The 13597-nt window shown below is 45.4% G+C and overlaps 1 protein-coding gene across 1 annotated transcript in view; it reads left to right on the top strand.

Moving 5' to 3' along the window:
• The window catches only part of LOC126095766 (elongation factor-like GTPase 1), a 591625-nt gene that overhangs the window by 65473 nt on the left and 512555 nt on the right, over positions 1-13597 (top strand). The window contains exons 7-8 of the mRNA XM_049910570.1: positions 3745-3949; positions 12922-13057. Coding sequence (XP_049766527.1) covers positions 3745-3949; positions 12922-13057 — 341 coding nt within the window. The remainder of the gene's footprint in view (positions 1-3744; positions 3950-12921; positions 13058-13597) is intronic.

Genomic DNA, 13597 nt, shown 5'->3' with positions numbered 1-13597 from the left:
GATGCTGTCACTTCCAGCCCCACTGAAGGGGGCAAAAGAAGACAATGTGCCCACACCAGAAAACATGCTAGCAAGATTAGTGCTTTGATCCCCCAGGGGAAAATCGTGCAAAGAAGAGGCCACATCGGCGGGTGGTGGCATGAGTGGCAACACACTAGCCACCAATTGCAACCCAACTGCACCCAGCCACAGCACTGCGTACACAGTGCACAAAGGAGAGCTGACAGCAATAGTCTCCACACTTTTTGCAGTGATCGAAAATGACTTGCACCTGGCTAATATGCTGCAGAGAGTTGCTGAGACAGTACTGTCCGCCACATCGGTGGCCGCCCAGCAGACGTCACAGTAAGGCACTCGCTATGCCGTCCGTGCCAGGAACAGCGAAGTAGGCCTGTAATGGGTTGCCACAGCTGACTGCCACACAGGCAGCATAGAAGAAAATAAATCCTGAGAAGGACAATGTGAAGACAACAAGACAACGAGAAGAAAACACCACACACCATTCCACAGAAGATCTGGAGGCAAAGTTGGGACAGCCTACTAGGACTCTGCCTACCCAGGGGTCGGGTTGCCTCTGATGAAGCCTGGGCATCCCATCACATCACCTATGCTCATATTGTGCTGTACTGCTTATTGTCCTGTTTCTGTGTTTATTGTTTACTTGATTGTGGATAAATAAACTATCTTTCTTTGTGACCACACTATTGTTTATGTCTAACATTGCAACAGAGATAATCTGCACTTCAAATTTCGTGGTTCCCCCACCACAAAAGTGCCTTTAAGGTGAAAGGCAATGTGTTGAAGAAAGATACCTCTTTTTCCTTTTGCATCCAGAACAATGTTTCCTCCAGTAATACCAGTTTCCTTACATGAAATTTATAGCAGTTAGTGTTGCTTTCCTTTGTAATATAAGTAAGATGAATTCATTTTGCATTTCTTATAAGCTTTTCAGCAGATACTTTATTAAAATTTGCTTAATAATTTATATATTTTTTATTTTAATTTTTTAAAAACAGGATTCTACTTTCTGATTTGATAACTTGTTTCGTTTCTGAAGTGTTATGCACATTATAGCACAAACTCAATTATACTCTTTTTTAAAAATGTTGAAACATTGCTTAGAAACAATGATACATTTGTACCACTTATTAAGACTTCTTATTATTCCATTCATAAATAATATATAACATGAATTATTGATGGCATGCCTCTGAGTGCACTGTAATTAGTGTAATCATGCTTTTGCAGTCCCTGCAGGAGAATAAGTGGGATTTTGTAACACATTCACAGATTACTTACTTGGGTAGTTGGCATTTCTCTTGAAGCGTGTGCTATTTCAGACTTGTCAGCGTCTCTGTGCCACTCTTCCATGAGTCAGACAAATCTGTGACTATACTTACTATTCTTCTTTGTAGATACTTAACATCCCCTAGCAGTTCTGTTTGGTATGGGTCCCACACATTAGAGCAGTATTCTAGGATGAGTTGTACAAGTCTCTTGTAAGCAGTGTAGAATGATGACATTTTCCATTTCCTATGAATCAGTCAAAGTCTGCTTTACCTACTACGGAACCTGTATGATTATTCCAGTTCCTATTCCTAGAAACTGTTACAACCAGATATTTGTGCGAGTCAGATGATTCCAGTTGTAATTCACTGATGTTCTGTTTTTTGTTTGTGTTGTGAAGTACACAGTTACATGTACATTTAATCTTTGCACCATTTTGAAACCATATGAAGAGCTGACATTGTTTGAAGTTTAATAAGGAGTCAACAGTTAATGAAAGTGAGAAATGATAAATGAAATGCATTTGGCTGTCGAGAAAGCAACATGTGAAGCCTGTATTGTTCACTGTGGAGAAACCTTATCAGAAGACCTCTCATAAAATCCAAAGAAATTCTGGTTGTATGTAAGGGCTGGCAGTTTTACGACTCTACAACTGCTGTATAATCTTAAAATATAAATAGAACTTAAGTGCTATGAGGTATCTTGAACAGAATGACCTCCTCCACATCAACCAGCATGGATTTCTAAAACATTAATCATGCGAAATCCAACTCGCACATCTTTCACAACATCCTGAAAGCTGGGAATCAAGATTGACAGACAGATGCAGTATTTGTGGATTTCTGAAAAGCTTTAGTTCAACATCACTCCAGTGCTTAACAATGAAAGTAATATCAAATGGAGTATCAAGTGAAATTTGTGACTAGTAAGTGGTGTAAGTAGTGTCTGTTCTGTCAGACAAGTCTCACAGAACAGACATCACTTGTAGATCATGCAGCTGGTGCAAATATTTATATGAAATAGAGGATGGGGAAAGAAAGATAAAGGATGGGTGGGATACCGGTGACTTCCACCCACACAGGGTGTTGTGATAATGCAGTGGCAAAAACAGAAACTTGTGCCAGACTGGAAAGTTTTCAACTTTCGCCATTGCATTACCACAATGCCCTGTATGGCTGGAAGACATGAGTTTTCCACCCATCCTCTCCCTTTCTTCTCCATTCTCTGTTCTGTCAGACATGTCCAGCATAACAGAAACCGCACAGCTAAGTACATTTCTGTAAAAGTGCAGCAGTTCCTTGATGTTTGTTTCAGTGTAGATGCACTAATATCATCTGAACTCCTTCGGGACCAATAATTTGTGAGTAGAGATTTGGTGGATCAGGGGCACTGCATTGCATCATGTGATAAGTTGGAAATTTGAGTCAGTCGGGGTCTGCTTTTGGGTGACTGAAGCTGTTAAGACAACCACTTATGAGAAGTAATAAATCCCGGTTCAATTCCTGGTCTGGCACAAGTTTTCAATTTTCACCATTGCATTACCACAATGCCTAAGTGGCTGGAAGTCATGAGGCTCCCATCCATCCTTTCCCTATCTTTCCCCATCCTCTATTTCATATAAATTTGTCACTTGATTGAGGGTGTTTTTTTTAAGTAGGGAAGATACAGTGTGTTATCTTGCATGGAGAGTCATTGACAATACAGAAGTAACTTCAAGTGAATTCCAGGCAAATGTGAGGACCCTTCCTGTTGGTGTTGTATCTTGGTGACCTATGAGACAATATTAATCATAATTCAGACTCTTTGCAGATGTTGCAGTTATCTATAATGAAGTACCCTCTGAAAAGAGCTGCACAAACATTCCTTCAGATTTTGATAATATTTCAAATACGACTAACAAGGAATGTTGAACATATATAAAGGAGAGTAATGTGTATGGTCACAGGTTTGTTTGATCCATCAAAGAGCAAGTTCCACTCTTCAATAAATACTCTGAAGATGAAACTGATAAATGTCAGGCTCACAAAAAGAATGCTCAGTAAAGTGAAATGACTTTAGTGGATTAGTTTTCCTCTGTTTGTTTTATTTTTGAACCTGTTTGTTTTATTTTTGAAGCTTAACAAATAATAGCCATATTTTAAACAATGGAAAATCCAGAATGGAATAATGAGAGTATTATGAAAAGGATGGTTGCTACTCACTATAAAGCTGAGATGTTGAGTTGCAGATAGGCACAACAAAAAGACTGTCAGAAACTAAGCTTTTGACCACAAGGCCTTCATTGGAAATAGACAAAGCATAAACACACACACACACACACACACACACACACACACAAAAAATGACCACAGTCTCTGGCTGCTGCTGAGGCCAGAGACTGTGGTCTCGTGTAATATCTCACTGTATAATTTACTTGCTTTCTTCTGTACTGAGAATTATGTGAATTATCTGTTGCAGTTTACATGACTTTGCATCTTTGTATGCAAAAAAACTAGAAATTTCTGAGGATGAACTACTGAACTGTCTTTGGGGAGACTACTACCTCCATGGTAAAACACGTAAACTGATGCCTGGAGCTCAGGAGAAAGCAAAAAAACCTATTTTTGTGCAGTTTGTGTTGGAGAATATTTGGTCATTGTATGACACTATTATTGTAAGAAAGGTGAGTGATAGTTTTGTGTTTGCTGAATTAGTAATTTCTTTGAAGATATTTCACTACCTACATGAAAACAAGGATGAATATTTTTGGGTGTTCAGTGTGGTAATGAAAAGTTCCATAAGATTTTTCTGTATAGGTGTGTTTCTCACAGTCTTCAGGGAGCAGTCATTAGTTTCTTCACATATATTAGTTTCTTCATTCTTTCAGTCATTTGTTCAGCATGTTCCATAAATCCCACTGAAGGGAGAACTCTCAGAAATGTGGAGTTTCTCCTCCTTGATGGGATTTGCTGAACACAATGAATGTGTAGTAACACTGTTCACGTTACGTCGCACTTCACTTAGCGTAGACCGGGACTGTGTCCTAGGCATGCCCGATGTTGACTGACTGCGCACGGCCTGTCCTGCCGGAGTTGTTGTTGTTGTTCTTGTTGTTACGCCGGCAGAGGTCGCGTCCGAATTCTCGCGTGCCCTCTGGTGGACAGGACTCTACTGGCGGCGACTACCGTTCGTGACGCGCCATGCCAATGTGCGCCTCCCGCGATCTTTCTGGTGGCTACTACACTCCTCCTCCTTCGGGGGGTGAAGCCACTGTGATCCACTGCATCGGAAGGTGGAGCGTCGGGCAGGAGCGATGACCTCCACATCCATTGGATGGCCGGAGTCGAGGGGATCTGCCAACCCTCGAGCCGGAACCTTCGAATACGGCTGGAAGTGACCCACACGAAGAGGCCCCCGTCGTCCCACAACCGGAGCCCGGGACAGCACAGGCGACAAGCTGTCGAAGTCTGGATCCTGTTCCACCTCAGGAGGGGCAAGACCTAGTGGCGGGGACGAAGGGGAAGGGACGACCACAGGGGAACTAGCCCCCTGCGAAACCGGGCCGGCCAGGGGGGCCGGCTCTCGCTGGGGCATCTCGAATGCCGGCGATGCCGGTGCTGGAGCCACTGGAGGCTGCCAAGGCTGAGAACCATCGCAGTGTGGCAGAGTCACAGCGGGGAGAGGAGGTAACGTCCCCTGTGAAACCAATACAGGTGCCGGCCATGGGGAAGCCGGTGTCCGAGAGGTCGGAGGGTGGGTGCCCGAACGTGGACGGAGCTGATTTTGGTGACGACGTACCACCCGGTCCCCCGCCTGCAAGGTATAGAGCCGGCGGCCATGGCGGTGCAGGACCACCGCCGGTATCCAACGTGGATTGCGACCAAACCCACGGGCCCAGACTGACATACCCAGTGGAAAGCCAGGTACTCCGTTTTGTGAAGACTGGCGAGGACCAGGCTGGAGGAGGTGCAGCAGAGTCCTAGGTTGACGCCCATGGAGGAGCTCTGCGGGGCTGCGGTCTCCCATTGGTGTGGTCCGGTATGCCGTCAAGAAAAACGTCAATGCTTCCTCTGCAGGAAATTCGTGCACATACTTTTTCATCTGTGTCTTAAAGGTGCGCACCATGCGCTCAGCTTCCCCATTCGATTGTGGATGGAAGGGGGGAGAGCAAACGTGCCGAATACCGAAGCGCCTACAAAAATCCCGGAAGGTCTGCGAAAGAAACTGCGGTCCATTGTCCGAGACCAGGGTGATTGGCAGACCTTCCACAGAAAAGATTTTTGCTAGTGCCTGGATTGCAACTTCTGAAGTGGTTGAGGAGCAGCGAACCACATATGGGAATCGGGAATAAGCATCAATGACAATGAGCCAAAAGCCATTGAGAAACGGGCCCGCAAAATCGATGTGAACACGTTCCCATGCCTGGGTTGCCGGCGGCCATGAAGAGAACGCTGCCCTGGGAGATGCTTGTTGGCTCGCACACTGGGAACAGGCGGCCACCAAGTGCTCAATTTCTCTGTCAATACCGGGCCAGTACACATGTCTGCGAGCCAAGGTTTTAGTACGGGAAACACCCCAGTGCCCCGCATGTAATAACTTGAGGACCTCCCTTCGTAAACTTGCAGGAACAACCACGCGAGGAGCTGTATCATCGGTAGCCAGAAGGAGAACTCCTTCCAAGACCGAGAGACGGCCTCGTAGAAGAAAATAATTACGAAGAGGGTCCGAGGCCCGGCCCGGAGGGCGGGACGACCACCCCTGCTGAATGAGGCGAACTACTTGCCGGAGAACCGGGTCAGCCGCCGTTTCCCTGGCGACTCGAGAACTAGTGATCGGGAAGCCATCAACCGCTTGGCGGGACGCCACATCCAAATGAAAACACATAATCTCCTCTCGATCAAATGTAGGGTCCGGGCCCACCGGAAGACGGGAAAGAGCGTCGGCGTTGGCATGCTGGCCTGTAGGGCGAAAACGAATGTCATAATGGTACTTAGAGAGGAACAAGGCCCAGCGCTGGAGTCTGTGGGCTGCCCTATCCGGAATCTGAGAGGCGGGGCCAAATAACGATATTAAAGGCTTATGGTCAGTGATTAACTGAAACTTCGTGCCATACAAGAAAGGGTGAAACTTGGTAACAGCATAGACAATGGCCAAAGCCTCTTTTTCCACCTGGGAGTAATGGGCCTGCGCGGGACTAAGCGTTTTCGACGCAAACGCCAGTGGTTGCTCGGAACCATCTGCGTTGCGATGGGCCAGGACCGCCCCCACCCCATACTGTGAAGCATCCGTAGCCAGGACCAACGGCTTATGGGGATCAAAAGTAGCCAAACAAGGGGCTGACGTGAGGAGGCCCTTCAACGAGGTGAACGCTCGCTCGCATGCAGGCGACCAATCAAAAGGAACACCCTTGTGCAGAAGGCAGTACAGGGGGTGGGCTATAGTGGAAGCCCTGGGAATGAACCGGTGGTAATAGGCTATCTTGCCTAAAAAAGCTTGTAACTCCTTCAGCGATGTGGGCCGAGGAAGGTTGACGATACCTTGGACCAAACTTCCTAGTGGCTGGATGCCATGCCGAGAGATGGTGTAGCCCACATACTCAATGGACGGTTGGAAGAAGGTTGACTTCTGCAGGTTGCAACGCAAGCCCACAGACCTGAATTTGAGAAAGAGGGTGCGAAGGTTGTGCAAGTGGTCCGTCGTGCTGCGGCCCGTGACAATTATGTCATCCAGGTAATTAATACAATGAGGGATCGTCGACGTGACATGCTCAAGATAACGCTGGAATATCGCCGGGGCACTGGATATTCCAAAAGCCAACCGCTGGTATTGGTAAAGGCCAAACGGGGTGTTGACGACTGCCAGCCGTTTGGAGTCCTCATCAAGTGGTATCTGATGATAAGCCTCTGACAGATCGATTTTCGAAAAATAGTGGCCTCCCGCCACGGCGGAGAACAATTCATCAGCACGAGGCAAAGGATAGGTGTCCACCACCAATTGGGAATTAATGGTGGCCTTAAAATCGCCACAAAGACGTAATTTTCCAGAGGGCTTCTTGACAATAACGAGGGGCGAAGCCCACTCACTGGAAGAAATGGGAAGAACGACCCCTAGGGCTGTCAGCCGGTCTAGCTCTTCCTTTACCTGAGGGCGGAGAGCCAAGGGGATCTGCCTCGCGCGTAGAAAACGCGGGCGAGCCGACGCCTTCAACGTTAAGTGAGCTTCAAAATCTGAAACACGCCCCAGGCCCTCCTCAAAAATGTCTGGAAAGTCTGAGATCAAAGATTCTAATGAGTGATAGGGAACGTCTTCGGAGACCAACTGTATGGTGTCAGCAATAGAAAAACCGAAAGCTTGAAAGGCATCCAGGCCAAAAAGGTTAGCGGAGCTCGCATCACTGACAACAATAAAAGTAATAGGCCGAGTGACTGATTTGTAAGTCACGTCGGCAGTGAATTGACCCAGTAGGGGAATGAACTGTTTACCATAACCGCGTAGACGCCGGTAAACTGGCGCCAACGGGGGCGATCCAAGGTCGGAATACGTTTGTGCATTCAACAACGAAACTGCCGCGCCCGTATCTACTTGCAGTTGTAACCGGCGCGACCGAACTGACACCTCGATAAAGAGTTTGCGTGCCGATGCGTCGGGAGCCTGGCCCGATGAAACTTCCTGAATGTCAACGTCCATGTCCTCTGTACTTGCTTCCTTCGATTCCTTTGAGGCTGAGCGGCAAACTTTAGCAATGTGACCGTTTTTATGACATTTGCGACAAACGGCCCAACGCTGGGGGCACTTTGACCGATCGTGATGTATATAGCACGACGCACAGGACGGCAACAGGGACCGGCGGCCGGAATTCTGTTTACGCGCCGCGCGGGAGCAGCCGTAACGGCTGGATTGTACCGCTCGCACGTCGTCCACCCCGGACACAGTGGACGCGGCCGCGCCGCCCTGAACCTCCGCGACGTCGCACCACGCTTCCAGCTGTTGACCTGCTGCGTGAGAGACTTCATACGATTGAGCAATGGACAGGACTTCTTCGAGGGAAGGGTCTTCTAACTGCAGGGCCCGTTGCCGGACCTCCCTATCAGGGGCCGAACGAACAATGACGTCGCGTACCATAACATGGGCATACGACTCCCGCGACTGCTCCGTGACAAAATGACACTTGCGACTAAGACCGTGCAGGGTTGCGGCCCACGCCCGGTAAGACTGATGGGGCTGTTTCTTGCATTGATAGAACTCGACCCTAGCCGCCACAACATGCGTGCGGCGGCGATAATATGAAGACAGCAATGAACACAATGCGTCAAAAGACAAGGATGAGGGTTCCTGCAACGGCGCCAGCTGCCGCAAAACTTGATACAGCGAGGGAGATATCCAAGACAAGAAGAGAGCACGACATACCTCCGCATCGGCAACATGAAACGCCTGGAAATGCTGCCGAAGGCGATGTTCATATGCGTCCCAATCCTCCGCCGTCTCGTCATACGGGGGAAAGGGAGGAGGGAACGGCGCCGGAGCAGACGGCGGTGAGAGCAACGCCGGAAGCACTTGTTTCATGGTGGCCATGAGCTCCGTCTGCTGCGCAACCAAAACCCGCACCAAATCCTCCATGCCGTGGAGAAACTGCGAAACCGGAACAACGACGCAACACGCGAAAGAACGACCCTACTCGTCGCCAATTGTGTAGTAACACTGTTCACGTTACGTCGCACTTCACTTAGCGTAGACCGGGACTGTGTCCTAGGCATGCCCGATGTTGACTGACTGCGCACGGCCTGTCCTGCCGGAGTTGTTGTTGTTGTTCTTGTTGTTACGCCGGCAGAGGTCGCGTCCGAATTCTCGCGTGCCCTCTGGTGGATGGGACTCTACTGGCGGCGACTACCGTTCGTGACGCGCCATGCCAATGTGCGCCTCCCGCGATCTTTCTGGTGGCTACTACAGAATGAATGAATGAATGAATGAACTGTAATGTGGGAAGAAACTCTGATGGCTTTGGGAATGCATCCACCCTAGGCGAAAGACTTTAAGTACTGTCTGATAATTCAAGATTAAACTTTTATGCAACTTGTTATTATCATACACACAAGAATTTTCATCCATCCTACCCTGCTGTAGAGACACTTCTTATAAAGTCTTTGAATATGTTCACTCCTAATTAGGAAACCTACAACTTCCTTCTTTGTCACCATGACCAACTGTGTCCTCATCCACAATTATTTGTCCTGTGAGGGCATCACCTACAAGCAAACCTGTGGTACAGCCAGGGTCACCTGTGTGGCATCACCCTGTGCTACCCTGTTCGTGGGCCATTTAAAGGAATCCTTCCTAATCAACCAGAAGCCCAAAACTCCCGTGTAATTCAGATTCATTCATGCCATCTTCATGATATGGACTGAGGATGAGGACAACCTACAGACATTCCTCCAAAGAAAAACTTGCAGTCATACACCTGATTAGCACAGAAACCTGTGACATGTAGTGAGCCAGACAGTGGAGCAAGGGGTTCTGTGCTGAACAGTCACAGACATTTGAAAAACTAGTAAACTAGTACCCAGTCTGAAGAACAGAACTACACTGAGCCATTTTGCCACACAACAATCACAGCACCAGCCTTTAAGCTGTTCTATGCCTTGAAGAGATCTGCCACCACATTGACAAACACACACACAAACACACACACACACACACACACACACGCACACACACACACACACACACACAGTGCACTCTGTCTGCCACCTGCAGCACACTGAGAAATTACAGTTTTCAACTTTTCCTTGGACTGACATGAGAAGACAAGGAAAATACAAAAATATAAAGAAATTTTTATGATTCTTCTTATTATTACACTAGACACAGTCTTAAAAAACTTTCATGGTAACCCTTATATTCTTCTATTACTATCACATAGTAGGTTATTTGTCTTTCCTAGAATCCAGCTCATATTAATATGGTACTGGAAAGTCCTGGGTGGAATACAGATAATGGAACAAGTTACAGGGCTAACAAAAACTACACAAAGGGCTATATTGTTCTGACTGACTACATTGTCTCTGCCAGATGTATGCCTGTTGTGGCTCTCAGTAAAGGAGTAAAAATATTAACCCAGTCTACATCTACATCTACATTTATACTCCGCAAGCCACGCAACGGTGTGTGGCGGAGGGCACTTTACGTGCCACTGTCATTACCTCCCTTTCCTGTTCCAGTCGCGTATGGTTTGTGGGAAGAACGACTGTCTGAAAGCCTCCGTGTGCGCTCTAATCTCTCTAATTTTACATCCGTGATCTCCTCGGGAGGTATAAGTAGGGGGAAGCAATATATTCGATACCTCATCCAGAAACGCACCCTCTCGAAACCTGGCGAGCAAGCTACACCGTGATGCAGAGCGCCTCTCTTGCAGAGTCTGCCACTTGAGTTTGTTAAACATCTCCGTAACGCTATCACGGTTACCAAATAACCCTGTGACGAAACGCGCCGCTCTTCTTTGGATCTTCTCTATCTCCTCCGTCAACCCGATCTGGTATGGAGCCCACACTGATGCGCAGTACTCAAGTATAGGTCGAACGAGTGTTTTGTAAGCCACCTCCTTTGTTGATGGACTACATTTTCTAAGGACTCTCCCAATAAATCTCAACCTGGTACCCGCCTTACCAACAATTAATTTTATATGATCATTCCACTTCAAATCGTTCCGCACGCATACTCCCAGATATTTTACAGAAGTAACTGCTACCAGTGTTTGTTTTGCTATCATATAATCATACAACAAAGGATCCTTCTTTCTATGTATTCGCAATACATTACATTTGTCTATGTTAAGGGTCAGTTGCCACTCCCTGCACCAAGTGCCTATCCACTGCAGATCTTCCTGCATTTCGCTACAATTTTCTAATGCTGCAACTGCTCTGTATATTACAGCATCATCCGCGAAAAGCTGCATGGAACTTCCGACACTATCACATGAAATGATGAGCTGTAATCACAGAGAAAAAAGAAATGAAAGTGCATGGCTGTGCAGAAACTGTGGTGTTGTCCTACATGTAGAAGACTACCCAAACATCATATTAGCTAATACTAACTGATATTAATTAAATCTGATTTCACAGCAAGCAGTTGAGTATTTAAAATTGATGTCACTGGGTTAAGTGTATTTTGATCTTGTACACTACATGAATACCTTATGGAGTAGATAAATCGTAATTAATGTCTTAAGTGTGTGTAATTTTTTATTCCTTTCTTTCGTTTCCATCATTTGAATGGCTTAATGTTTACTGACATTAAGGTTACTGTAGACAAGTGGACAAATTTAGTCAGTATTTTGAGGTGATGTGATAAAATACATAAAAGGTGTACAACTTTGCTTCTGCTGTTTTTTCCCCAACATTTGAGGCTTTAATGAAACAAATTGATTGCACATGTATCATTCAAAGTATTTTTCATCACTGGCCACTACTTTCTCCCATCTTTCGAGCAGTGTATGAATCCTGTGTCGAAAAAATTGTTCATCTTTTGAAGTGATCCATGAATCGACTCAATTTGTGACTTCTTCATGAGATTGTAAGTGTTGATCAGCTGGGTCATGCACCATTTATCTAGGTGGGGTAGGACTTCCCATTTTAATGTTTCCAAGTACGTTTTGACCTCTTTTTCAACGTGGGGTCAAGCTTTGTCGTGGTGCAAAATCACTTTATCGTACCTCACGCTGTATTGTGGCCATTTGTCTTTTAATGCTCTGCTCAAACGCATTATTTGTATTCGATAACGAGCACCTGTGATTGTTTCACTTGGTTTTAACACCTCATAGTACACGACACCGAGCAGGTCCCACCAAATGCAGAGCATGATCTAGGAGCCGCGAATGTTCAGTTTGGCCGTCGACGTGGAAGCATGGCCTGGATATCCCCATGATTTTTTGCATTTACAGTTATCATAATGAACCAATTTTTCATCCCCAGTCACAATGCAATGCAGAAATCCCTTCCGTTTTTGCCTCTGAAGCAACCGTTCACAAACACACAATCACCATTTAATGTCTCTTGGTTTCAGCTCACACGAGACCCAAGTTCCTTCTTTCTGAATCATGCCCTTAGCCATGAGACATTTTGAAATGGCTTGCTGTGTCACTCCCACTACTTGTGCCAATTCTTCTTGAATTTGATGTGAGTCTGCACTCAGCAATGTCTCCAATTCTGCATCTTCGAAAACATTCTCTCTTCCACCACTGTGCTGGTCTACGCCATTAAAATCACCGTTCTTGAAGCATTGAAACCACTTACAACATATTATTTCACTAATAGCATCCTTACCATATGTACTTGAGAGCATTCGTTGAGACTCAGCCGCTTTATTCATATGGAAACAAAACAGTAAAACCTCCTGCAAATGATGAGAATTAGGCCCGTAAACTGACATTTTCAATCAAGAATAACTTTATGAAGCAGAAACAAATTGACTAATGTTTGACTGAGGTTATGTTGACCGAGGTCCAAACTAACTGCCTGACGTCTGCAATCTGTTTCTTTCGACCGCTACTTACTGTTGTCGCCACCTATCAGCAAACAGTGCAAGCAAAGTTGTACACCTTGTATAATTTTAAAAATAATTTATTTTCTGAATTTATTCAGCAGATTTTTCTTTTTCTTCCAGGATAAGGAACGACTGCAGAAGATTTGTGAGAGTTTGAATGTCAAATTAACGACTAGAGACTTGCGTCATACAGATGGCAAGGTACAGCTACAAGCAGTCTGCTCTCAGTGGTTACCTCTCTCTTCAGCTATTCTTGGTAATATAAATATTGAAATTCAAGCAGTTATCTGTAACATTATAATTCTTTTTCAAAGTAACAAACTTCTTGAAATTGCATTTGTGAGAAATTCCTTTCTTTTTCTACCATACACGATGATGAACAGTTGCAAAAAGGTGTAATTTTGGTTTAATAATCAGCTTCATACTGTACAACAGCTTACTGCAGTTGTTGGTTTGTGTGATACATAATGTTTTATTACACAACTGATATTCTTCAAGGTTATGAGGAAAAAATAGTGGCAAGTTTTATTTATATCATCTATATGTAGCCACATTTTTGTTTTCTCATTTGTATGTAGGAAATATGGTCACATTGTCTTACAGATTGCAGTGATATAACTCATTGTTATGTCCATAGTGTATTACAGTACTTTAATTACTAAGTCATTTAACACCGAATATTCATTTTGAGCCCAAGGATCTCATCCAGTTTCCTAGACTCATCACACTTTAGACTTCAGGTTATGGAGTTTATTTGTATTAATATGTTTCTTTCACTCTTTCTTTTCTTAAAAAA

The sequence above is a fragment of the Schistocerca cancellata genome, chromosome 8 (assembly GCF_023864275.1).
Source record: "Schistocerca cancellata isolate TAMUIC-IGC-003103 chromosome 8, iqSchCanc2.1, whole genome shotgun sequence".
NCBI lineage: Eukaryota > Metazoa > Arthropoda > Insecta > Orthoptera > Acrididae > Schistocerca > Schistocerca cancellata.
Note: the sequence above shows the minus strand (reverse complement) of the source record. Positions and strands in the feature narration are given on the sequence as shown.